This window comes from Leopardus geoffroyi, chromosome C2, assembly GCF_018350155.1.
Source record: "Leopardus geoffroyi isolate Oge1 chromosome C2, O.geoffroyi_Oge1_pat1.0, whole genome shotgun sequence".
Lineage (NCBI taxonomy): Eukaryota > Metazoa > Chordata > Mammalia > Carnivora > Felidae > Leopardus > Leopardus geoffroyi.
Window position 1 is genome coordinate 68,869,725 of NC_059333.1, and position 27,651 is coordinate 68,897,375.

The following is a 27,651-nucleotide window of genomic DNA, read 5'->3' on the forward strand; positions in this document are numbered from 1 at the left end:
AATGGGACGGAAGGTTTATTTATCACCATCAGACCTGTCTTGTCAACATAAATTCTACAATTTTACTGAGATTTTGCACAACTAGGGAGAGAGTAGGATGGATTTTTTTTTTTGCTCTTTTTTATGCTTAGATTTGCTGTTGAGATCAGTGTGAAAAGTCAGGATTGGTTGTTTCTATAAATAAGTGGCCACATACTATTGTCACATGCATCAAAAATTAGCAGTTATTTCCTCGATAATTTTCCTTAAGCCAGTCCTCTGGCAGAGGGAGCACAATGCATTTCTCACCCTGTTTGCTTTTCTTGGGCCCTCAGAAATTCTGTTTCCTTGCAGGTACGGGAGTCTATGGCTTTGCTTTTATCCATGAAATGTAGGGGAGTGAAGTAAGCCACCTTGAGTTTGGCTTTTTTTGTTTTTTTAATTTTTTTCATTTAATTTTTTTTTTACTGTTTACTTATTTTTGAGAGAGAGATAGAGCGTGAGTAGGGGAGAGGCAGAAGAAGAGGACACACAGAATCTGAAGCAGGCTCCAGGCTCTGAGCTGTCAGCACAGAGCCTGACGCAGGGCTTGAATTCACAAACCTTGAGACCATGACCTGAGCTGAAGTTGGATGCTTAACCGACTGAGCCACACAGGTGCCCCCAGTTTGGTCTTAAAACGACCTGTGTGATCCTCCAACTCTCTCATCCCTACTTTCCATGTGTTTGAGATGAAAGAACCAAGATTCCTGACTTGCTCTTTGGAGAGGAGCTGCCAAGGGAGCCACGCTACCCCAGACGGTGATGTGAGCGGTAAATAAAAACCTTTACTGTATTTAAAAAAAATTTTTTTTAATGTTTTATTTATTTTTGAGACACAGAGAGACAGAGAATGAGCAGGGGAGGGGCAGAGAGAGAAGGAGACACAGAATCTGAAGCAGGCTCCAGGCTCTGAGCTGTCAGCAAAGAGCCCGATGGGGGGCTTGAACTCACAAACCGCAAGATCATGACCTGAGCCGAAGTCGGACACTTAACCGACTGAGCCACCCAGGCGCCACTAAAACCTTTACTGTATTAAGCCTATATCCTGTCTTATCAAAACAAATTGCTTTTTAATACCCAAAACCCCGAATTCTCCCATCACAGGGGTGGTGTCACATCATACTAACTGTGAGTAGTTTTGGTATATATTTGGTTCTGCTTTTAGTAATAGAAGTAGGATCAGATGTTCACGAAGCCTGTATCCTTACATGTTACACGTGGCATCCCTTGGATATTTGCCTTTATGTTCTTTTCACTTCAACATAAGAGACGGCTTGTGTTTACCCATGCCAGAGGATGCGACATCCTTCAGCAGAGCTCTCTTTTCTCTCTACGGGCTTCTCTTGGTTCTTCACTTGTAGCCACGTTCAACAGTTCAAGAGAACTAAGAGCATGACAAAGGGTGTATCTATGAAATGCCTTCCTTTCAACTCAAGATGATAGCTCTTTCCCCTCTTGGGAAAAAAAAAATTGGTAACCAAATTACTAATTCATTAGAGAGATTATCATACTGTCTCTTTTGCTAAGAATCCAGAAGTTCTTAGCATTTTACAAGCCATCACATTCATATTACAAATTTGCTTTTCCCCTCTAATTTATAAGCACCATAAGGTCAGGAGACCAGGTTTGTGTTTTTGTTTGTTTGGTTTGTTTTTTTTTTTCTTAATCTCAAGTGCTGAGAGTTGAGTTAAGCTTACTCCTTGATTCATGGCAAATTATCATCAGTCCATGCACCCTGATAGTCGTCTCCCAATGTATCTGATGTTGTTAAATATGTATGTATCCTTATAAAATATGGGTTGGGTGTGAGTGTGTGTGCATTTGTGTGTGTGTGTGTGTGTGTGTGTTTATGTGTAAAATCTTTGTTTATTCTCCATAAATGTTAAATAACATTGTTATAAAGTCTGATGGAAGTATAGGCTGGTTTCTAGAATATAAGTAAGTAAGTAAGGTACCTTCCTCCACAGACTTTCAGGTAACAAGCTGATGATTAGACTATGCAACTTTATTACGTTTATACGGTTTTCAATGCCCTTTGAAATGTGATTAGTTCTTTTAAGGATCATGGACCCTTATGACACTTAGCTTATAAATAATTAAATCCTATTAATACTCCAGACTGAACCAAACTTAATTTATTTCAAGTTCTGGTTCTCAGTAGAGAAGGCCTTGGCTCACTACTTTCATAATAATATCACTACCTCATTCCATCTTCCCGTTAATTCATTTGAGTGGTAAAATATAGGTGACAGGAGAGGGGGAGTTATTCATGTAGAGTATATATTAAAATATGGTATCTTATTGATTTGAAAAACCCTTCAAAATCCAGAAAAGTAGAGAGAATAATAAACCACGTGCCTCCAAATTTCTTCTTTAAAAATTAATTTATTTCAGATGCTTAGAAAGACACTAAAAGAATATAGAGCATCACTGTATCCATTCCTCAGCTTTAGAGTCTACAAATACAGTTGAAAGTACCTTCCTGATCCAATTCCCCTCTATCCTTCCACCTCTAAAATCACCATTATCTTGAATTCTGTGTTTGTGATCCCCATGTAAGTCTATGTGTTTACTACTCCTACGTGCATCCAAAACAGTAGTACTATTTGGTAGAGTTGAAATCTTATATAAATGATATTGTACTCTTAGTATCCTTTTGTAACTTACTTTTTTATTGAACTTCTTTGGAGATTTTTGTTTTCTTAATATGTGTGGTTCTAATTCATTCCAATCCCATTGCCACCTGTTTTCTTGCATGACTAAACTTTATTTTTGCTATGACAAACGATGCTGATGTGAACATTGTTGAGCATGTTCTCTTGTGTACACGAAGGAACTTCTCCAAGAGTGGATTCTTGGAAGTGAGGGGGTTACAGCTTCTGATGCTCCTTCCCTGAGCACCAGACAAGCCTGCCTGGCCCTCCTTGCTCATCTGGCTTCTGACGCAGCTCCCTCCTCTGTGTCTTGCAGCCACCTGGGCAAGTGTTCTGATGAGGATAGCCACGCATCAGTGGTGGCTGAGTATGTGGGAAGGGATGCTCCCTCTGGTCCTACTTGGCTTCCATAGTGACTGTGGCTGTACCCTCTCTAACTCTGGCATCCAGGCTCTCACCATACCCTCTGGGAGAGCAGTTAGCAGCCCTCTGCAGGAGTCCTTCGGAATGCTGGCCTATCAGCAGCTTCCGGCAAGGTACCGAACTTGGCTCTGACCTCTTAACGCTCCCTGTCTCTCCCCGTCTCTCACCTCATCTGGACTTCACACTCCATTCACTCCCTTCACCTGGAACTGTCCTCCCTGCCACCACTTTGCCATTGGGTCCCTATCCGCTAACCTTTGCTCCCCTCCTACCAATGTCTTATTTCCTCTGCCTCAAAGCCCTCCTTGCCACCAGGCTCATTTTATTCTTCACTTACCCTTTTTTTCACCCCTGTCCTAGCTTTCTCATCTTTGCCACCAGGATCCTCTCTACTGCCAGACCCACCTCCTTCTAGCTTTCTCCTCTCTGTCACCAGTGCCCCTTTTGCCACCAGCCCCAATCACCCTCTCTCTTTCCTTTTGTTCACCCTCACCACTGGGTACCTCTCTACCACCAAATCACTTAATTCCATGAAACCACACACTTTGTTTTTTAATTGAAGTATAGTCGACATACAATGTTATGTTAGTTTCAGGTATATGATGTAGTGATTGGACAAGTCTGTATGTTCTGCTCTGCTCACCATAGTGCAGTTACCATCTGTCACCATACGATGCTATCATAACACCAGTGACTATATATCTCAGTCTGTGCTTTTTATTCCTGCAACTTGTTTGTTCCATAACTGGAAGCCTGTATTCCCTTTCCCCTACACCCATTTTACCCAACCCACCCCCACTTCTCCCCTCGGGCACCCTTTTGTTCTCTGTATTTATGGTTCTGTTTCTGCATTTTTTGTTTATTCACTTGTGTTTTAGATTCTACACATAAGTGAAATGATACAGTATTTGTCTTTCTCTGTCTGACATTTTACCTAGCATAATATCCTCTAGATCTATCCATGTTGATGCAAATGGCAAGACCTCATTCTTTTTATAGCTGAGTAATATTCCAGTGTGTGTGTGTGTGTGTGTGTGTGTGTGTGTGTGTGTGTATCACATCTTTATCTATTCATTTATCGATGGACACTCAGGCTGCTTCTATATCTTGACTATTATAAATAATGCTGCAGTAAACATAAGGGTGTATATATCTTTTCAAATTAGTGTTTTCATTTTCTTTGGGAATATACTCATTAGTGGGTATGATCCATTCCTGGATCATATGTATCATATTTTTAATTGTTTGAGGAACCTTCATACTGTTTTCCACACTGGCTGTACCAATTTACATTCCCACAAACAGTCCACAAGTGTTCTTTTTTCTCCATATCCTGGCTAACACTTGTTACTTCTTATCTTTTTATTTTAAAGTTTATTTATTTATTTTGAAAGAGAGAGTGCACACATGTGTGAGTGAGTAAGGGAGGGACAGAGGGAGAGGGAGAGGGAGAGAGAATCTCAAGCAGGCTCCACGCTGTCAGTGCAGAGCCCGATGTGGGGCTCAAACCCATAAACAATGAGATCATGACCTGAGCCGAAATCAAGAGTTGGACACTTAACTGACTGAGCCATCCAGGTATCCCCATTGTTGTACAATGTTAACAGTCATAATTTCTATTAATATTTTTCCTTTAACCCATGGGTTATTTATAAGTATGCCTTTTATTTCAAAATGTATAGGATATATTTTATATATATGATCAAAGGTTTCGGTTTTGATGCACCGTCCCCATACCTTTCCGATAATTTTGTATACTAATGAAGAGTATTGAAGCACACCTTTAGCTTGATTTGTGATTCAGTTCGCCATCTTCAAACAAATTACAGCCAGTAAGAGTTTTCAAATTAACATCCCTCTGGCACTTGCAGGTACCAATGACATTTGTGTGTGGATAGAGGTTACGGAGATTTGTGATTGTGCCGAAGAATATAGGTCCAGAATCAGTACTTATTATTGCTGGTGTTAAAGTATGACAAGTAATATCCTGGTGAATTTATATATTCCCACTGAGCTAAAGCTGGAATCTGAAGACAAGGTTAGGAAAGTAAGTCTCTAAAATGGAATCTAATGGGATTTCATATACAAGGGAGGGGAGTTTTTATACCATATTCTGTTTTGTGGTTTTGTGTGCTTTCCTATGAACCTAAGATGTTAGAAGTAATAGCCCTAACTTATCTAGAGTAAAAAGAGAATCTAATATTAATTACCTATCACTACCTGTATAAGCAGGGTTGTCTAGAGATGCAGGAGGATGTGTGTGTGTGTGTGTATGTGTGTGTGTGTGTGTGTGTGTGTGTGTGTGTGTGTGCACAGAGAAAGAGACAGAGAGAGTGAGAGAGAGAGATTGATTTTAAGGAATTGGCTCACACGATTATAGAGGCTAATAAGGCTAAAACCTGCAGGGTGAGCCAGCAGGCTGGAGACCCAAAGAAGAACCAGTGCTGCAGTTCAATTCTGAAGGCTGTCTGCTGGCAGAATTCCTTTTTGCTTGGGAGAGGTCAGTATCTTTCTTCTATTTAGACCTTCTACTATCTGGATGAGTCTCACTCACATTATGCAGAACAAGTTGTTTTTCTCAAAAGTCTGCAGATTTAAATGAAATCTCATCCAAAAAACACCATCTCAGAAACATCCAGAATAATGTTTGAGCAACCACCAAACACTGTGGCCCAGCCAGGTCGACACATAATGTTAACCATTGCACTGCCCAAGGAGGATGGGGCTGTAATGGGTGGCTGTTAGGATGTTGGTCTTTGGGAGACAGAGTTCCCACAAGGAAAAGTGGCCTGACTTTGATTCTCAGCTGTGTTTGTTCTTAGTTTTGTGACCTTGAGCAGTTTAGTTAACCTTTTGGAGCTTCACATTCTTTCTATAACTGAATAATAAGGCTGTGAGAGTTAAAGGATATAATTCTATGTAACATCCAAGGGTCCCTTCGTAGGTGCTCAAAGATGGCTCATTTCCCTCTGCTTGTCCAGGAAGGAGCGCTCTCCAGCTGCTGCCTTGGCCAAAGCCAAACTTCTTATAAGATGACCCAATACTCTGGGCTCTGGCACTCTGACCACAAAGATTACGAATTCCATTTTCCATGTATTTGGACACAAAAATTCTTGTTGGAAAGGGCTGTCTCACTGTTCATGAATACAATGGCATTCTATTTTTTTTTTAAGTAGAATTATGTCCTCCATGCATGCAGTGTGTGTGTGTGTGTGTGTGTGTGTGTGTGTGCAGTCATTTTCTTAATTAAAAAATTTGACACACAGTGTTACATTAGTTTCAGGTGTACGAGATAGTGTTGTGACAAGTTTATGTTATGCTATGCCCACCACAAGTGTAGCTACCATCTATTATCATACAACATGATTCTAATACCATTGACTGTATTCCCTATGCTGTACCACAATGTTATTCATATTCACAAATCAATGCTTGAGTCAGAAATTATTGGTAAGAAAAGAAATCCACTCTAAAAAACTCATAAAAAGAGGATTTTTTTAAAAAAGAATTAAGATTGAGGGGAACCTCACAGATAATTTAATTGGAGGAAATCCCTTCTCCTCAATTGGAAACCATAAAATGAGTTACTTGCCTCTGTCTCTGACTGAGCATACACAGTCTTGTTTGTTTCTCTTGGGCTTTTCTTGCTATGTTCCAAGCAATTTGCTCCTCTGTAATTTGAGCCATGTGTGGCACTTCGTAGACTCACTGTCCTACCCACTACCTGACCTTGCAGCTCCATGCACATGGCATCTGACCAACTCACTCTTTATATTTCTTAGATCAAATTTAGAGTCTGACTGGTTGCTGATCAGCTCCTTTGGTCAGATGGTTCAGTCAGCTGTGGCTAAGCAGGAATGGATCATGTAATTGATAAACTAATCCTTCCAAGAATATAAGTCAGAAACAGGCTGGAAAGGGAAGTTGAGTGTGCTCAGCAAAGTAACCTGCAACTTAGGTTTTTTTTCTTTTTCTTTTTTTAATATGAAATTTACTGTCAAGTTGGTTTCCATACAGCACCCAGTGCTCAGCGCAACAGGTGCGCTCCTCAATGCCCATCACCCACTTTCCCCTCTCTCCCACGCCCCATCAATCCTCAGTTTATTCTCAGTTTTTAAGAGTCTCTCATGGTTTGCCTCCTTCTCTCTCTGTATCCTTTTTTCCCCCTTCCCCTCCCCTATGGTCTTCTGTTAAGTTTCTCAGGAAACAACTTAGTTTCTAATATGGCTGCCCCTCTGAGTCAATTGGGCCACCTCAAAAAGCTGCACCTGCCCTCTGCTCTGCAGCCCCAGCCCACAGTGTGCCTTTCATTCACAGCTAGCTTCCAGATTTGCACAGGCTGGTTTCTCCCTAAGTGGGAGAAGCTAAAGCTTCTATAGACCTTACTGCCCCTGGTTGCCATTTGGCCACGGGAGAACCTTGACCATACCATTATGTGGCTTTCAATAATAGACTGCTATGATCTTTGGTATGGACTTCACATCTCCTCTTATGTTGTCTTGCTTTGGTATTTCCGTCTCCAATCTCGGTGCCCTCCCTAGTTTTTATTTCTTCTCCCCTCCAGAGACCTGTGGATTTTGTCTGTGCCTGGCTAGATCTTGCTTGGGATGCTCATGGCCTAGTATTTTACTCCACTCCAGGATGAACCAACTCACAACACAGACTTTCTGAACTTGCACAGCTGAAAGGAAAACCCAGACGTGGCTGGATCCCGGTGACATGTGCAGTGTCCTAAGAGGACAAGTCTAAAACAGCCGGTCTGCCATCACCCCTGCAGAACCACCTGTGGTGCTGTGGCAGCAAAGCTTCGCAGGGAAAAGAACCAGCATGTGAGTCAGCAGCCTGGATTTGAATCCTGGCTCTTAAATTCACTAACTGTGGGAACATGGCCAAGTTTTCTGAGGCTTAGTTAGTCCTATAAAATAATAATTTAATTATAATAGTTAACGCACAGAGTTGCTAGAAAAACAAAATGAGTGCAAAGTAATTAGCATATAATAAACAAATGGTAATTGTTATTTTAAATCATTTTTATCCGTGTTAATAGCGACATTTCATAGTCCCCAGGAAATGGTTAAAGAGGAGGTATTGTTATACCACATGGTTAACTCCTCATTTCTGAAATAGGTTTTTCTCTTCACTGCATCTATCCTACAAGGTCACTGCTGTATGGGGGCGGTGAAGAAATGACGGATGTATTTATAGCTGTTAGGGAAACAGTATTTTGGATTTGGAGAACTTCCCCTACCTAAAACCCTCTCCTGTAATAAAAGTTTAAAGTCCTTTCCTTGCAGCTTACCTTTTTTTTTTTTTCTCCTTAAACTACAGCAGCAATGTCACATTGAGGTTTCTCTGTGCAAGCACCACTGTACTAAAACATATATATTACTGAATTTTGGTTGGAGGGGAAATTATTTCTAAGTCATTTTTCCTATAGCCAAGAAGTATACAGTAATTAAAACATTATTTGTAAACAGGAATAAGAAATAATTTATAGCTTATGTGCGATCGTTTCCTTCTTTCATGAACTTACATATTTATGTGTTGAATAAAACCTATGAATACTAACTGGCTCTTTATTCCAGTAAATGAGACTGGTGGGGAGTGAATTGGAGAAGGAAAGTGTGGGGAGCATAATTGAAAAATAAGATGGAATGATGGATTTGAGATGCATGTCTGCCACTGAATCATTTTGTGACTCTAAATGAGTACAACACAGTCGTGCTCTGGTTCTCCACCTGGAAGATTATGATAATATAACTATCTGGAAAGTATGGCATGAAAGTTTATTTTTTTAAAGGGAGAACATCAAAAAGATTTTTGGACTTTTGGATCCAAACAGACACACATTAATAACAAAGGTCTAGGAAACATTTTATTCTTGGTTAATGGAGGTTGTAATATTTGAAGCTACTTTGTTTTTTTTTTAAGTTTATTTATTTATCTTGAGAGAGAGAGAGAATGGGGAAGGGGGAGAGAAGTAGGGAGAGAGAGAGAGACAATCCCAAGCAAGCTCCATACTGTCGGTGCAGAGCCTGATATAGGGCTCAAACCCACAAACTGTGAGATCACGAACTGAGTCAAAATCAAGAGTCAGACGCTCAACCAACTGAACCACTGAGGTACCCCTAAAAAAGCTACTTTAAATCCAGGATTTCATCAGACTAATAGTTATTCATAGATTGTTTTGGCAAAGAGACAGATGAATGGGCAGTTTATAAAAGACGAAACACATTTTTCCAAGAAACATATAAAACAATTGCCATCCTCATTAATAATATCAAAATTATGAGCTTAACAATGAGGTAACCTTCCGCCCCCTCCCCACTATTCAAACTGGAAAAAATGAAACAGCTTGATGATACAAATCCAGCTTTGTTTGAGGATGTGGGAAAATTGCACACATTATTGGTTATGGTATGAGATAGTATAGGATTTTTTAGAGCAATGTGGCATGCCCTTTAACCAGGAAATTCTATTTCAAGGGATCTGTCCAACCTAAATACATCACATAGATGTACATTTGATGGTGTTTCTGATAGCAATATTTGTAATGGCATGAAAAGGGAACCTGAACATCCATGAATAGAAAGTGATTCAATAACTTACCATACATCCGTATTACCATCTGCCACTGTGAAAAAGAATGAAGTAAATCCACAGATAGTGACAGATGGGGTAGGAAGAAGGATTGTCCATGAAATATCATCAAGTTGTAGAACAAGATGTAGAATGTGATCTCATTTAAAAAAATTTTTTTAACGTTTATTTATTATTGAGAGACACAGAGCTTGAACAGGGGAGGGGAAGAGAGAGGGGGAGACACAGAATCTGAAGCAGGCTCTAGGTTCTGAGCTGTCAGCACAGAGCCCGATGCGGGCTCGAACTCACAAACTGTGAGATCATGACCTGAGCCGAAGTTGGTCGCCTAACCAAGTAAGCCACCCAGGCGCCCCTATGATCTCATTAAAAAAAATTTTTTTTTACTGTTTATTTAATTTTGAGAGAGAGAGAGAGAGAAGAAGAAGAAGAAGAAGAAGAAGAAGAAGAAGAAGAAGAAGTAGTGGGGGAGGGGCATAGAGAGAGGGAGACACAGCATCCGAAGCAGGTTCCAGGCTCTGAGCTGTCAGCACAGAGCCTAATGCAGGGCTTGAACCCACGAACTGGGAGATCATGACCTGAGCCAAAGTCAGTCACTTAACCACCTGAGCCACCCAGGCGCCCCCAATTTCATTTTTTTAAAAAAAAGTTTGTGTGGAAGATACCCATTAAAATAGTAAGAGGAAGATTCTTTTAAAAAGGTTAAATGATGACTTTGTTTTTAACTTTATGTCTAAAAAATTAAAATTTTATGTGTTTTTTTGTGAATAGGGAGCTAGCTGTAACGATATGATAGATTCAAGCTAAACATTGTTTTGGAAAGAATGTATCACAGGTGATGTGCACTTCTTACTGCATCACATCAGGTGGCTGAGCTATAACATTTTACAGTCAATTGGAGATGTTCAGATTGACCTGGGATTAGAGTGGTAGCAACCTTTCCACTTCATTGGATGGGTGGGTTTTCCCCTTTGCAACTGAACAGTAATCTATGTGGTGTATTTTGGCATCAGAAGAATGTCCTTTGTCCATCCACCACTCACCTCCTGACTTTACCACCTGGCTAATTTCTGCCTAAACCAATGTTTTCATTTGAGTTGAAAGTGATGATTTTATAAATCTGTCATCCCTTCTGTTATATTTATTTTTATTATTCTATTAAGTAGCGCTTTCTCTCATCAACTGGGACTACTTATTTACTCTGAAATACAGCTCCTTCTAGAAAAGTGGGATGTTTCCCCGTTTAATTACCATTTAAATGTTTGTTGACCACTTATAATTCTTTTGTGAATTATCTTTTTAGTGCCCTTGCCCATTTGCAATGGGCATGTTCCTAATTCTCTGTCTCTGTCTCTGTCTCTCTCTCTCTTTTCATTTACATTCAAGTTAGTTAGCATCTAGTGCAACAAGATTTCAGGAGTAGATTCCCTAGTGCCCCTCACCCATTTAGCCCATCCCCCCTCCCACAACCCCTCCAGAAACCCTGTTTGTTCTCCATATTTAAGAGTCTCTTATGTTTTGTCCCCTTCCCTGTTTTTATATTATTTTTGCTTCTTTTCCCTTAAGTTCATCTTGAAGTTTTGTATCTTAAAGTCCTCATATGAGTGAAGTCATATGATATTTGTCTTTCTCTGACTAATTTTGCTTAGCAAATACCCTCTGGTTCTATCCACGTAGCTGCAAATGGCAAGATTTCACTCTTTTTGATTGCTGAGTAATACTCCATTGTATATATATACCACATCTTCCTTATCCATTCATCCATCAATGGACATTTGGGCTCTTTCCATACTTTGGCTATTGTTGATAGTGCTGCTATAAACATGGGGGTGCATGTGCCCCTTTGAAACAGTACACCTGTATCTCTTGGATAAATACCTAGTAGTGCAATTGCTGGGTTGTAGGGTAGTTCTATTTCTAATTATCTGAGGAACTTCCATACTGTTTTCCAGAGTGGCTGCACCAGTTTGCATTCCCACCAGCAGTGCCAAAGAGATCCTCTTTCTCTGCATCCTCGCCAACATCTGTTGTTGCCTGAGTTGTTAATTTTAGCCATTCTGAGAGGTGTGAGGTGGTATCTCATTGTGGTTTTGATTTGTATTTTTCCCTGATGGTGAGTGATGTTGAGCATCTTTTCAAGTGTCTGTTAGCCATCTAGATATAGTCTTTGGAGAAGTGTCTATTCATATCTTTTGCCCATTTCTTCACTGGATTATTTGTGTTTTGGATGTTGAGTTTGATAAGTTCTTTATAGATTTTGGATACTAACCCTTTATCTGATATGTCATTTGCAAATATCTTCTCCCATTCTGTTGGTTGCCTTTTAGTTTTGCTGATTGTTTCCTTCGCTGTGCAGAAGCTTTTTATTTTGATGAGGTATGTTGGCATTCTTTGTCATATGTTGCATATATTTCACTCAGTTTGTTGCCTGAATTTTCATTTCTTCGTTTTCATGTACAGACACTTTATACTTTGATGTGATCTTCTAATCCTTTTCTTTGTGGTTTCTTCATTGCTTTTATGCATAGAAACATTTCTTTATCTCAAAGCCAAATCCATCTTTATTTTCTTACAGCTATTTTATAGTTAGACATTTTTTTGTACCATTCTAGAATGTTTATTTTTAAAACACTAAGGTTTATTTTTCTTTCTTTCTTTCTTTCTTTCTTTCTTTCTTTCTTTCTTTCTTTCTTTCTTTCTTTAAGAATACATGCATTTACTATTATTCTGCCTAAAATCCTTCAGTGCCTTCCCATTGCCTGCAGGAAAAAGTCAAACTTGGTAGTTTGGCATATCAGCTCTTTGAAGTCTGGCCTTTCTTTTTGCTTCATTTCCCATTTACACTGTAGCGCTAGGAGATCACTTGCAGTTCCCTGAATTGTTAATGCTGTTCCACATGCCTATATCTAAATATCTAAATTCTCCATGCCCCACCACAGTTTGCCTGATACACTTTTCTTCTTCCTGTAAGTCTCCTCAAACATCACCCCTTTTTGTAAAACAAACTTTTTTTTTTTTGCTTCTCTCAAGCTCAGTCAGTTATCCCTTTGTAATCCTCCCAGAACCTTTGGTTAGATTTTTATTGACTTTTAGCTTATTGCAATTAGCATTGTCATTATCATTGTCTGCCAGACTTCTTTACTGTAAAGTTCCTGGTTGTTCCATTGTTTAATAGGCAATTTGGGGAGATGTTTTGAGAATGGATAAATATCCTGTCCCTCATTCAACTTTTGACTAGTAATGTTGGCATTGGCATCTGTTCATGATTTTCTAACTCCATCATTCCTTTGGTGTTTATTACTTGGCGTTCTACTATCAGGAAAAACTTTCCCTCCTTATTTTTAAATGTGTTTATTTATTATTTAAATTTATGTGTATGGACTATGGACTATTTGTTTAACTCATTACTTTTATTCCAGTCAATGCATTATAAAATATTACAATCACTGTTTAGATTGATGTTTATAATATCCCAGACTGAATCCATGAGAATTCCTTTAAGCTGGCTCCTATGTCCTGACATTCTTTGGTACTTCTTTGCTTTCTGACACAAGATGGTACAGGCTCACATTATTCCTTCTGTGCCTCAGGACTGAGATGAAATCCTCCCCCCCACCCCCCGACCAAGCTCTCTGGTTCCTTTCAGTGGAAATGGCACTATGTTCCCTTATTTTTAAGTAACTCCTTTATTTTTAAGTAACTTCCTTATTTTTAGATAACTTCCTTATTTTTAGATAACTCCCTTATTTTTAACTACCTTCTCTGATGTGAGGAAACTGGCTTGCATTATCCTCAATGCATTTACCCATTTGCTGAGACCTAGAAAATGCAGAAAGTAGTTTCAGAATTGCTAAATAGAATTTAATATTTTTATGCTATTTTTTACTTTTGAGATAAAATTTATATACAATGAAATGCAGAAGTCTCAAGCATACCATTCAATGAGTTCTGAAAAATGCATACATCCCTGCAACCCAAACCCTTGTCAAGATAGAGTGCCCCTGGGTGGCTCAGTCAGTTAAGCATCTGACTTCAGCTCAGGTCATGATCTCACAGTTCATGGGTTTGAGCCCTGCATCGGGCTCTGTGCTGACAGCTCAGAGCCTGGAGCCTGCTTTGGATTCTGTGTCTCCCTCTCTCTCTGCCCCTATCCTGTTCATGTTCTGTCTCTCTCTCTCTCTCTCTCTCCCTCTCTCAAAAATAAACATAAAACAAAGAAAAGTTCAAATTTCTTAAAAAAAAAAAAAAAAAAAGAGAGAGAGAACATTATCACCAACTCCGGAAAATTCCCTCATGCCCCTTTCTAGTCAACCCAGCCACTAGAGGCAACCATTTTATGATTTTCTTCTCACTACAGATTAGTTGTATTTGTTTAGAACTTCATGTAAATGGACAAATACAGAATGTACTTTTTAGTATCCGGTTTCTTTTGCTTAATGTTTTTTAAAAATTATTTTTACTGCCAGGACCCCTGGGTGGCTTAGTCGGTTGGGTGTCCAACTTCGGCTCAGGTCATGATCTCACAGTTTGTGGGTTCGAGCCCTGTGTTGGGCTTTGTGCTGACTGCTCGGAGCTTGGAGCTTGCTTTGGTTTCTGTGTCTCCCTCTCTCTCTGTGTCCCTCCCCTGCTTTCTCTCTCTCTCTCTCTCTCTCAAAAATAAATAAAAACATTATCAAAAATTAAAAAAATTATTTTTATTGCCCAACATATGGTCTATCTTGGCTAGGAAAGAATGTGTACTCTGCTGTTGTTTGGTGAACCATTTTATAAATATCAGTTGTGCCAAGTTGGTTGCTAATTCATGTCTTCTATTACCATATTGACTTTCTGTCTACTTGTTCTCACTTACTGAGGGAAAGTGACGAGATCTCCACCTATATTGTGGACTTGCCTACTTCTCCTTTCAGTTCTTCTATCCATTTTTGCTTTGTGTATTTGAAGCTCTGTTATTAGATGCATTTCTATTAGGATGTGTGCTTATTTTGATGAAATAAATCTCTTATCATTATAAAATGTCCCTCTTTAACCTTGATAATATTCCTTGTTCTGAAGTTCACTTTGATACTAATATAACTACTTCACCTTTTTTTAAATTAGTGATTGGGTTTTTTTTTCTTTTTTTCTTTTTTTTTAATGTTTATTTATTTTTGAGAGAAAGAGAGAGTAGAGAGAGGGAGGTGGCAGAGGATCCAAAGTGGGCTCTGTGCTGTCCCTGATGTGGGGCTCAAACTCACAAACTGTGAGATCATGACCTGAGCTGATGTTGGGTGCTTAACCAACTGAGCCACCCAGGTAACCCTCTTTCTTCATTTTTTTTACTTTTAACTGATCTATGTCATTACATTTAAACTGATTTTTTTTGTAGATAGCATATAGTTGGGTCTTGACTAATTTTTCAAATCCAATAAGACAATTTGCCTTTTAAAGCAGAGTTTAGACCATTTGCATTTAATATAGTTTTCAATATGTGTTATGTGTAAATCAGTCATATAGGCTATTTGTTTTTTTTTTAAATTTTTTTATTATTTATTTTTTGAGAGACAGAGACCGAGAGCAAGCAGGGGAGGGGCAGAGAGAGAGGGAGACACATAATCTGAAGCAGGCTTTAGGCTATGAGCTGTCAGCACAGACAGTGAGAGTTCACTGCTGGCTCAAACTCAAAAACTGTGGGATCGTGACCTGAACCAAAGTCAGATGCTTAACCAACTGAGCCACCCAGGTGCCCAGGCTATTTGGTTTTTATCTGTCTATCTGTTCTTTGTTCCATTTTAACTCTTTTCTTGCTTTCTTTTGGATTGAGTATTTTATAGCATTCTGATTTTAATTCCTCTGTCGGCTGATTAAATTTTAAATACCTCTTCCTTTTCCTTGTAGTCATTTGTCTTACAATACATATCTTTAATTTATCACATTCTACCTTCAAATTATACCGTTTCAAGTATGGTGTAAGAACCTATACCAGTATCCCATATCCAGTCATAGTATCCTTATATCCAGTCTCCTTTTCTTTATATTGCTAATGTGTATTTTACTTCTTCATGTGATATAAACCTCACAAAACATTGTTACTGTTTTTTTTTTTTTTTAAGAGCTTAGGTAAGCTGATAGTGGCTAATTCTTTTTTTTTTTTAAGTTTATTATTTATTTATTTATTTATTTATTTATTTATTTAGAGAGAACGAGCAGGGGAGGGGTAGAAAGTGAGGGGGACAGCGGATCTGAAGCAGGCTCTGTGCTGACAGCAGAGAGCCCCATGTGGGGCTCAGTCTCACAAACTGTGAGATCATGACCTGATCTGAAGTTGGACGCTTAACTGGCTGAGCCACCCAGGCGCCCCGGTTACTGTGTTTGATTTAAGTGATTATTTATATTTTAGAGAAAATTGTAAAAGAGAAAAGTCTTTGTATTAACTCCCATATTCACCATTTCTGACAGTTTTTGTTTCTTTTGTGTAAATTCAAATTTCCATCTAGAATCATTTTTGTTTAATCTGAAGAACTTTCTTTAGCATTTATTATAATTCAGGTATGCTAGTAACAAATTCTCTCATCTTTTGTTTGTCTGAAAGTGCCTTTATTTCACCTTTATTTTTTGAAATAATTTTTGCTGGATATAAAGTTCTAGATTGACAGAGGTTTTCTTTTAGGACTGTAAAGATTTTATTCTATTATATTCTGGCTTACATTCTTTCTGATGTGAAGTCAGTAGTAATTGTTGTCTGTTCCTTATATAGAATGTGGCTTTTTCTGTGATCTTTTCTAGTATTTTCTTTCTTTAAAAAATTTTTTTTAACATTTATTTATTTTTGAGAGATGGAGAGAAACAGAACACAAGCTGGGGAGAGGCAGAGAGAGAGGGAGATACAGAATCAGAAGCAGGCTCCAAGCTCTGAGCTGTCAGCACGGAGCCCAATGTAGGGCTCAGATTCACAGAACCCTGAGATCATGACCTGAGCTGAAGTTGGATGATTAACTGACTGAGACTGAGCCACCCAGGCGCCCCTAGTATTTTCTTTTAATTATCGATTTTTAAGTGTGAGTGTAGTGTGCTTTGGTAAGGATTTCTTTGTGTTTATCATTTTTGGGGTTATTTTTCTTTCTTGGACCTATGGGTTTATATTTTTTATCAGTCTTAGAAAACTTTCATTATTTCTTCATATTTTAAAAAATCTCCTCTCCTGTCTTTCTGCATCTCTAGTTACACATATGTTAGATAACTAACATTGTTAGTTATTGTTTTACAATTGTTTTACAATTGTACATTGTTTTACAGGTTATTAAGGCTCTGTCCATTTTATTTTCAAGTTTACTTGTCCTTGCACTTTGTTATAGTTCATTCTTTTGAACAGTTTCTTTCTTCACAGATCTTTTCTTCTGCAGTGTCTAAGCTGCTTTTAAGCCCATCCAATGAAATTTTCATTTTGGATATTATATTTTACTACTCTAGAGGTTCTGATTCTTTTTTATAGTTTCCATTGTTTTAATTACATTTATGTCTTTCTTCAAATTCTTGATCACACTTATAACACCCGCTTTAAAGTTCCTATCTGCTAATTTCATCATCTTCACCATTTCTGGGTCTGTTTCTATTGACTGATTTTTCTCCTGTTCACATTTTCCTACTTCTTCACATATACAGTAATTTTTTATTGAATAATGGACATTATAGGTATTACTGGTTTGGTGCCTGGATTTTGTCTTTATGTAAAGATTAAGTTTCATTCAAGCAAGTAGTTAATTACTTGCAGGTAAGCTTTTTCAGCTTTGTTTTGAATGGATAGAATAGCCTTTAATCTTGGGCTAGTTTATTTTTAGCCTTCTCTCTAAAATGTGGCCTTTCTGAGGTATCCCTAGCAAATGACCCAGGTGTTTAATAAGGTTTCTTCATTCCAATTGGTCAGAACTTGAATGTTTCTAAACTTTACTTAAGTTCTAGTAGTTGTTCAGCTTATAGTTCCCCCAGTAATTGTTATTTAACTAGCCTCATGAAGTCTATCCTTAAACCTACACTAAAGATTCATGCAGACCCTTATGCATATTTCTGGAGCTCTTTCTCTGATATTCTGCCCTGCAGATTTAAGTTGCCTGAATCTCTCCTAATTCCAATTTCTCTCTCCTCATTTTGCAAGAGAACTGTATCCCGTTTGACTTTCTTCTATCCCGTGCTTAGGTAAATACCTCCAGAAAGAAATCTAGGGAAACCTTTGGCCTCATCTTATTTGTTTTCCTTCTTTCCAGTATCACAGTCTTACTGTACCTATTGTCCAGTGTCTGAAAACACTTGTTTCATAGATTTGGTCCAGTTTCCTATTGTTTGTGATAGGAAGGTTATCTGGTACCAGTAACTTATTGATGGCTAGATCACCCATATCAGTTTTATTTATTTTTTTAAGATTCCACTTTTTTAAGTTATCTCTACACCCAACATGGCACCCAAAGCTCACAACCCTGAGATCAAGTGTTGCATGCTCTTCTGACTGAGCCTGCCAGATGCCCCACCCATAACATTTTAAAAATGTAAAATTTTTACTGAATAAAAAATATATATACTAAGGGTGCCTGGGTGTCTCAGTCAGTTAAGCATCTGACTCTTGATTTCAGCTGAGGTCATGATCTCATGGTTCTTGAGTTTGAGCCCCACATTGGGCTCAGTGCTGATAGCATGGAGCCTGCTTGGGGGATTCTCTCTCTCCCCCTGTCTTTGCCCCTCCCCTGCTCACACACACACACACACACTCTCAAAAAAAATACATATATATATATATATATATATATATATATATATATAAAATACATACTGAAAAATTGCATAAATCTTAAGTGTATAGCTTGATGAATTTTCATTAATTGGACTTACTGGTGTAATTAACACCCAGATCAAGAACAACAGTATCAGAACTCCAGGAGCCCCCTTAGTGGCCCTTTTTAAATTTAATACCACTTAAAGATAACCAATATCCCAACTTCTATTACCATATATTATTTTTGTCTGTTTCTGAATATTTTACAAGTAGAATAATATAAAAAACAATTTTTGTGTCTGGCTTCTTTTGTTCAATTTTATGACTGAAATTCATCTATGTTTTGTGTGTAGTTGTAAAATGTTCATTCTCTTTCCTGTGTGCTATTCCACTATATGAATATTCTAAAATTTGCTCATCCTGTTAACATTCTTATATATGTCTTTTGGTTAACATATGAATACATTTCTATTGCATATATACCTATAAGTGGAATTACTGGGTTAACCCATTCCAACAACCACCAAACTTATATAATTAGTCTAGCCATTTCTTCTGACCTCCAGACTTAAACATCCGAATCTGTTTGACACCTCATTTATAAGCATCTCAAATTTGTATCCAAAACCATTTGCTCCTCTATGTTCCCTGAATCAGTAAAAGCCTTCTTAATCCATCTAGTTACTTAGGGAGTCATTCTTAATGCTCCTCTTTTTTTACTCTTCCCAGAAAATCAATCCATTATCAAGTCCTTAGATTCCACCTCTCATTTATACATGTCCTGAAATTATCTAACTCTCACTGTCTCTACTGCCATTACCCTAGGTTAAGCCACCCTCATCTCTAGCCTTGACTAATGTAACTGCCCCTAAACTGGCCTTTCAGCAACACCTCCTGCCCTCCTCCAAACTATTCCCCACAAATAGCCCGAGTGAGCTTTTAAATATGTAAATCAGATTCTACTTAACATTTTATATTAGCTGCCCATTAACCTTAGGATACATTCCAAAATACAGTCTAAAATCTATTATGTGGCCAATAAGAGCTTGCATGGTCTGGCCTCTGTCTCTTCTCAGCCCAAGCTTGCTCCCTTCGTTTCAACCACATTGACTTCCTTTCAGTTCTTAGAACGCACCAATTTCTTTCATGCCCCAACCACCTAACACTTAATGTTCTTTTGGCCTGAAACATCCTTTAAGGTTGTTTCATATACCTGGAACTTAAAAGACACTTCTTAAAAAATATCTTCCCTGATAGTCCAAAATTAATTCATCATCACACCCACTAGTTTTTCTTCATAGTACGGATCACAATTTATAATTATGTAATGATTTATGCTTTAACATCTCTTGCTCCTGTTACACTTTAGATTCCATTCAGTGTTATGTTCTTTCCTGTAACCCAATGCCCAACACCGGGCTTGGCACGTGGTACACAGTCATCAAGTGTTTATTTAATAATGCATGTCCAGGCAAAGGGTGAAAGGGGCCGTAGGGTCTGCATCTGGCATTTCTTTGCCAAGGTTAGGTGCCTGCTTGTGTGGTGATAGATGGGACAAGTCCTTTTCTTGCTCACTCAGACGGGGCTTTTCCCCCCGCTCCTTGCTGTGTGGCCGCGTGAGAGACGAACTGACTCCAGATACCGGCGACCAGCAGGAGAGATTAGCTTCATTTGTGAAGGACAACATTAGCTGTCACCAGAGGACTTTGCAACGTCTTGGCGCAGGTGCGTGAAACGCTGCCAATCTTTCCTGGAACCGGGCGGGACAACCTCGGGCCTGGGGAGGGGGCGGGCCAATGTGTCTTCCCACAGACCCTGATTGGCCTGGGCGGGCGGAGGGGAGGGGGCGGGGCTTGATCCCGCCAGGCGCCAGCCACGTTGGACGTGGGGCTGCCCCGAGGAAAGGCCACTCCCTGGCCCCATAATGCACTGCGGGCGCGTCACTTGGAGCGGCGGGTCTCGGCTCGACAGGTACGACCTGGCCCCTCCCAGTTCTCCTTCCTCAACCCTCTTAGGGTCGCTCAAGATTGGGTCCCTTCGCTCTCCCTCTCTCCCGCCACGGCTGTGACCCTCGCCCTCGCGACTACAGACCTCCCGAGCAGGAACCCAGCGCGTGCCTTGGGGGGCGGGAGCTGGGTGGTTGGAGCCGCGGAGCATTGGAGGGGTGGGATTGCGGGGACTTCTTCCCCTTCAGCTTAACGGGGGCTGTGGGGTCGCGCGAGTGGCAGTTGCCCCTTGGCTGACCTGTCTTGGGTATGGGACTGCTCAGGCAGGGGACCCCGGGGGAGGGACAGTCGCTGTGGGCTGCCAGCAGTGGGGGGCATTCCCTGGCGTCCAGTTGCTAGAAACACGGCCATCTACCTAGGCTACTTAGGTGGACCAGAGAGCTTGATGTGGCATTTCCTATTTTTTAAAAGCAGGGTGGGATTTGAACTAGTGGCTTACTTTGCGTTCAGTGGGGTTTTAATGAGCATTGAGCCCAGAGATTTGACCTCGTTGGCCAAAGAAGCCTCTTAAGGCCCGTTAGTGGCACTTTGGGTGCAATGTGGCTTATAGGAGATCTGAGCAATTGGCTCCACAGATGGAAGAGGGCTCCAAAATAGGAGGCCGAGCCCCAGCTGGCTTGAATCTCTCTGCCAGCGAAAACAACTTTGGACTTTTCTCCTCAGTTTCCTGGATCAACCTCTTGGGGGCAGTTGGAGAGCTTGAGAACCAGTCCCTCCTATGCCTGTACAGCCAAGGCAAAGTCCAGGGCTAAAGTGTCAGCCACCAGACGCGAGATGTTGTAATCCCATCTAACAGGTGGAACAATCACTTTTCTAAATTCTGAATTTGCTCACGTGCTGAGATTATAAGGAATTAGTACTTGAAACAGTACCAACACTTTCCATTATTGAAGGTTGTATTTCAATATTTGATATGTGTGATCATGCCCTAAATTAATGGGATATCTGGACATTTCTTATGTTGAGAACCATGATAACCAATTTAGTACCTTTGTGTGTGTGTGTGTGTGTGTGTGTGTGTGTATTGATTTTTTAAAAATCTATGTTTTATATCGATGTTTAAAAGAAGCCTAGGTCTTTTCAAAGGGGTGCCTGTGACTTTCCAAATACCTGAGTAAGAAACTTGAAAACGTTGTGAGGCAGTATCTCATAGGGTGGTTAGAGTTAGGCCTGGATCTAAATCTGTCACTTGCGAATTTAAGAATTGAATACATTTCTTAACTTTTCTGAGCTTGAATATCCTCAAAGGAAAAATGGAACTGATAGTACCTATCTCATAGGTTATTGGAAGGCTTAAATCAGGTGGTATATAAAGTGCCTGATAATTAGAGGGCAGTCAGTAAATTAATAATAATAAGCAATATTGCACTTTCAGTCTTCAAGGTGATGTTTCAGGTTCTTTATGTAGCTCTGTAAGGTAGATACTATTAGTGTCTTTAAAATAATCCTAGGAGATACGTGCTATTAGTGACCACAATGTATAGGTGACCAAATTGAATACAGAAAGGCAAAGCTTGCCCAAGTTTACAGTTAGCACATGGTGGAGCCAGTTTTTGAACCCAGGCACTTGTTCCAGACTCCATCCTGTTAACTGTTATACTGCCTCTTACAGAAAATGTAAGGTGGTCTTTTATTATTTCAAAGAGTAGCTAGAAAGCTTCTGTATCACTGGCTTCTTGCTCCTTGCTGGTTTAAGGAGACTGATGTAGCACAGTGATACAGAGATACAAGATACTTAAGTTTAAGCACCAGTTCTGCTGTATATTCGTAGTGACACTGAGAAAGGGACCTTCAGTTTCCTCATCTGTAAATGGAGATTATACCTACCTCACTGTTGGGGACTCACAATTTGTGCATGTATTGAGGGCCCTGTTCCTAGATATGGGTATCTACTCTGGAGCCTGAGGTCTTATACATACTTTGTAGTACAAGCACCTATAATAGTATTGAAGGCTTCTGGTAAGGTGGGGGCATAGGCAAAGCCATAAAATAAATTCTGATTGTCCTTGGCACTCTTTTCCCCTTTTCCTCTTTGAAGCTCTGTCTTTCAAGTGTCTTTCTGTTAACCTATGGCTGTTGAGTCCTTCCCTTTTCACTCAATCTTGCTCCCACCCTGTGTGCCATAATTAGTATAGCTTTCTCCCCCCAAAACCCCTACCCCCATTTCCACAGATTTCAGCCAGCATTTTCAATGAAATATGTACCAAGGGAGTGTTTCCCATGCAAGATAATTTGAGTATAAGCAGATGAACATTAAATAATTTTCCAAAAAATTAAACACACACATTTGGATGAAAGAAAAAAAATTCTCTAAATTAGAAAAATGTAATACCTCAAAACTGATTTCACAGATATTATTGCTAAGGATAGGGCAAAAAATAAGTCAGTTGAAAGGCTGCTTTAGGTAAATAATAGTACAAGTGCGATGTAGATATAAGAATTCTGAAAAGGATAGTTGGATAATTAAGTTTGGGAAATAATGAACTTAAAATATGAGTGGTTAACGCAGTATGAAATGTTTTTACCTATTATGAAAGCATCTTGTTGAAAGTAGATATAAAATATACTTCTGTATTAGATTTTGTTAATTACTTTTTGAGAAACTGCCTTCCTGGTGGCCCACAGTCATTACCCCACAAGGTTGTGAAGAAGAGATCAGCCTCTAGGTAAATGCTTTCCCAGACCTACCTAGATTCTAATTTGGGTTTTTTCCTTTAGCAGTTGCTCTTGAGGAAAGGATATGCAGGTCAGTACCCAAATCCCTATGAGTTTTCTGCTATCTAAAGACAGATTTTTTTCAGGGTTAAAGGTGAGGGAAAATGGATCATGCTAAAAATATACCTATGGCCCTGATAAAACTACTATTGCCTTGAATCTCCCCATGCAAATGTTAACCTCTTGATTTCCTTGGTTCCTCCCAACGCTTCCTTGGTTTCCCAACCACCACTGTGCCTAGACTCTAAAGGTACTCTGACCTTAGCTTGGTCTTCATGTGGGTGGATACCTTTTTCTACTATCATAATCCAGATGAGATTGGAGTGTTTTTTTTTTTTTAAGGAATCCAAGATAGAAAGAATCCAAGATAGAAAGAGAAGGGAGGTATTAGTTGATAGAGGAGAGATTGCTTATCCTAAAGTGATTGAAGTCCATCTACAAATTAGTTAAGCCTGACATTATTCATTGGACAGTCATACTAGTTTCTTTTGTTAGTTCACTGGTTTGGATGTTAGGTCAAATGACTCTGGGAGGAAGAGATTTAACTTTTTCTCTTCAGAAGAATCTTATCTACTAATAGAAGCAATTTTCTGACAACCTTTTAAGAATTTTGACAGGGACTATCAGTGCTGTGTTGTGCTTTTGGTTACAAGCCCAAATGTATTAGGGGTATCTGAAATGCAGGTTTGTCTAACAATGGTTTTCTAATTAGCTAAGTGGTGGTCAACACAGGTTGTGTTGTGTTTGCTCTTTTCATCTATTGATGATTCTTGGGGGTAGGAATAGCCTTTGGCATAGTCCCTGGCATTTGGTATGTACTCAATAAATGTTTGTTAAGTGAATGGAATTTGCAGGTTGGTATTTGTTTCTCAGTATATATTTTAGGAAATACGAATCATATCTTTCTGTTTTTAATTCATAAAAGAGTAACTGACAATTACATGAAAATTGCCACTCTGTAATAAAGATTATTCTTAATATTTCTGTTGAGATCCTAGACAGATCAGGCATAAAATAATACAGTCTACTTTTAAATACTAAGAATATGGGTGTTTGGAAAACTAGAAGTCACAACCCTGCTCTCATGTTGATTCCCCGGGTACTTATTGTGTTGCGGTAAACTTTGGGAAGAAAACATTTTATGTTTAAATAATACATGCCTAAAGGTATGAAGTAAGACATTTTCCTACTTTCTTATTCTTAGGCTAAATATCATAATTATGGTTTAATAATTAAGCAAAACATAGTAACAGTTTTTAATAGGGGTTTTTACTTTAGATATCATCCTTTGAGGGAACCCAGCTTTCTCTTGCTACTGCTTTTAGAAAAGGAAATAAACTGGGGCGCCTGGGTGGCTCAGTCGGTTAAGTGTCCGACTTTGGCTCAGGTCATGATCTCGCGGTTCGTGAGTTCAAGCCCCGCGTCAGGCTCTGTGCTGATGGCTCAGAGCCTGGAGCCTGTTTCAGATTCTGTGTCTCCCTCTCTCTCTGACCCTCCCCCGTTCATGCTCTGTCTCTCTCTGTCTCAAAAATAAATAAACGTTAAAAAAATAAAAAAAATAAAAGGAAATAAACTGATTGAATAGAAAAAAATAATTTGAATATGTCATGTTGGAACTTTTGTTGGAAGATCCCATTATGGTAAAGGCTAATTTAATTTCTGTTGGTTATTTTTTTTCATTTTAAACGAATGGAGGAAAAAATATTAAAGAGTAAGGACATGTTAATACCTATCTATTCCTCTCATTTCCCCATGAAAAGATGATGCATTAACTTTGTTATTTGGGTTAATGTTTCTAGTCAATTACCATCATGAATGGATAGTCACATTTTGACTTTACATAGCAACAAAAGCTAGGAGCTGTAGTACTAATTTCCAGATTCGGTACCACTTGGTTTTCTGCGGCATTTTAAAATATTCTAACTAACTCAGTTTTTCATTTTTGGAATGAGATAGTCTTGACCTATCTGAACAGGGCAGGTAAGGGTTAATTTAGTCCCTGAGATACAATATCTTGAAAAAAGCTATGAAATTGTTAGCAAATTTTTCAGTGTTCACCGTTGCCCCTACTGCTAGCAAAGCAGTATTTAGTAGCATTATGCTCTGAAGGCCTGTCAGGAAAGAGTTACCACTTAATTTCAGACTGTGAACATGTTTTAATTTAGTGTTTTTGAAAGTATGATCTGTAGAAACTAAACATAGCATTTACCCGGGAATTTGTTAAAAATGGAAGATTCTCAAGCTCCACCCCACAGTCAATGGATCAGAATTTGGGGGTGGGAGGAGGTTCAGAAATCTGCCTTTCTGACCAAACTTCCAATAGTTTTTATACAAGCTAAAATTTGAGCAGTATTCTATATCTTAAATCTAAGTTTCCGTTTACCTGATTTTCAGACCTGGCCTGTGAAGTCCTTTTATCTATTTTTATGAAGCATGATCAGAATATAATAAAAGAGACCATTATGATTTTCTGGTATAAAGAGATTGAGAGCAGTATTAAAACCACTATTCCTTTAGCTTTAAGATTTACTATGAATAATTTTTTTCTTATTATAAAGGTAATATATGGCCATTGTGGGATATTATGAAAATTTAGGAAATTATAAAATAACAATCACACATAATCCTGTTTTCTGGAGATAAGCATTATTATAATTTTGGCATGTTTCCTTCTAATATCTATTTCTCCATTTATCTCTCCCTTCTTTTTGTCTTTATGGAAAACAACATTTGCAGTTTTTATCCTGCTTTTTTCCTAATATAAGGATTTTACCACATTATTAAACTGTTTTTCACAAACATAACTATTGTGCTTTATATTCCATCATAGGGATGTACTGTAATTAACCATTTCTTTTATTGTTGGATGTTTAGATTGTTTTTGGCAATTTCTATGAAAGAATGTCTTTCTGTTTAAAATGTTGTCTGAATCTGATTACTTCTGTTAGGATAGGGTTATATATTGTGGTCAAAGGGCATAAATATTTTCAAACTCTATTGAATACCACCAAATTAGTTTGAGTAAATATTTCAATATTTACCTCTGTAGATACTTATGAGAATACCAGAAAGAAGCAAGTATTATTTTTTAAAAGCTAATTTATTAAGGAAAGTGTAGTATGTCATTGTTTTAATTAGTATATCTTTGATTATTAGTGCGGCGAATAGTTTTTTTATCTAACCCAAATTGTTCATTTTGTTTCAGGTCTTCTCTGCTGGTTGAAATGTCTATGATTTTATCCGCATCAGTCATTCGTGTCAGGGATGGGCTGCCACTTTCTGCTTCTACTGATTATGAACAAGGCACAGGCGTGCAGGAGTGCAGGAAGTATTTTAAAATGCTCTCGAAGAAACTGGCTCAGCTTCCTGATAGATGTACACTGAAAACTGGACATTATAACATTAAGTAAGACTTCAGTTTGCTCTCTTTACCGAGTAGTTGCCATCCGAATGAAATTTAAGTGGTTGCAGTAAAAATCAGTGAGTGATTAGGAAAGTGTGTTCAAGTCAAGAATCACGTGGTTCTGAACTTACACAAAGCAGTAGTCATGTCATTGCCCCTTTTGCAGTTTCTCTGTGTTTAAATCTGGCTTTAGAAATTTTTATAGTTTTGTAGATCGAAGGTATTTTATAAGTTGGTCACTAGGTTATTTATTGGTGTTCTTACATGCCAGGCAAACTGTAATGGGAAATACAAAAAATTGTACATGATACTTTACCTCAAAGAACTTAAGAAGTTTACATTCTAGTGAGAGAGGATAGCACTCATCTGTATTTATTGTATATAAAGATGGTAACACTGGGTGATGGGGTAGAGTGACTTTATGGTAGTCTAGGGCTTCTCTGAAAAGGCAATATTTGAGCAGAGACCTAAAAGATGAGAAAAAAGATGGTCGTGTGAAGGATGCTGTGGTTAAAGAACAAGGCAGAGTAACAGCTAGTGCATAAGACCTTTGATATTGATGACTGGATGGAAAGAAAACCAGAGATGCTGAAGCAGTATGGACAATTAATACAGTGGTGGCAGAAGCTGAGGTCAGAAAGGTAGGAATGGGACAGGTTACATAGAGCATTCTAGGCTGTGATAAAGAGTTTGGATTGAGTCTAATGTAATAGGAAGCCACTGGAGAGTTTTAAGCTGGAGAGTTGTATAATGTGGTTTTGGCTTTGCGTAGATCATCCTGGCTGCTGTATGGAGAATGTGCTCTAAAGGAGAAAGAGTAGAAGCAGAGAGATCATTTAGGAAACTCTTAAAGAAGTTCATTTAGAGGTGATGGCTTATAACTTGAATGACAGTGATAATGATGAGAAATGGTTGGATTGGGGCTGTATTTTGGGAGTAGCACCAACAAATCTTCCTAATGGATTGTAGTGGGATGTGAGGAAAAGAGAATAATCAAGAGTTGCCTCTAGATTTTTGGCCTAGAGAATGTCCATAATTACTTGGCTAATGGGGCTGAAATGAGTAAGATTGGAGAGTGTATGTTTTTTG

General features: G+C 38.7%; 1 protein-coding gene across 3 annotated transcripts in view; it reads left to right on the top strand.

Annotated features, from left to right (window-relative positions):
• The first annotated feature begins 20,312 nt into the window (after positions 1 to 20,312).
• SEC22A (SEC22 homolog A, vesicle trafficking protein) overlaps positions 20,313 to 27,651 on the top strand; it is a 74,444-nt gene continuing 67,105 nt past the window's right edge. For 2 of the 3 annotated variants that reach the window (XM_045502288.1, XM_045502289.1), the window contains exons 1-2: positions 20,328 to 20,409; positions 26,365 to 26,565. In XM_045502288.1, coding sequence (XP_045358244.1) covers positions 20,363 to 20,409; positions 26,365 to 26,565 — 248 coding nt within the window. In that variant the 5' untranslated portion in view covers positions 20,328 to 20,362. Of the gene's footprint in view, positions 20,410 to 21,107; positions 21,241 to 26,364; positions 26,566 to 27,651 lie in introns of all 3 variants that reach the window. The other variant, XM_045502290.1, reaches the window with a different exon arrangement.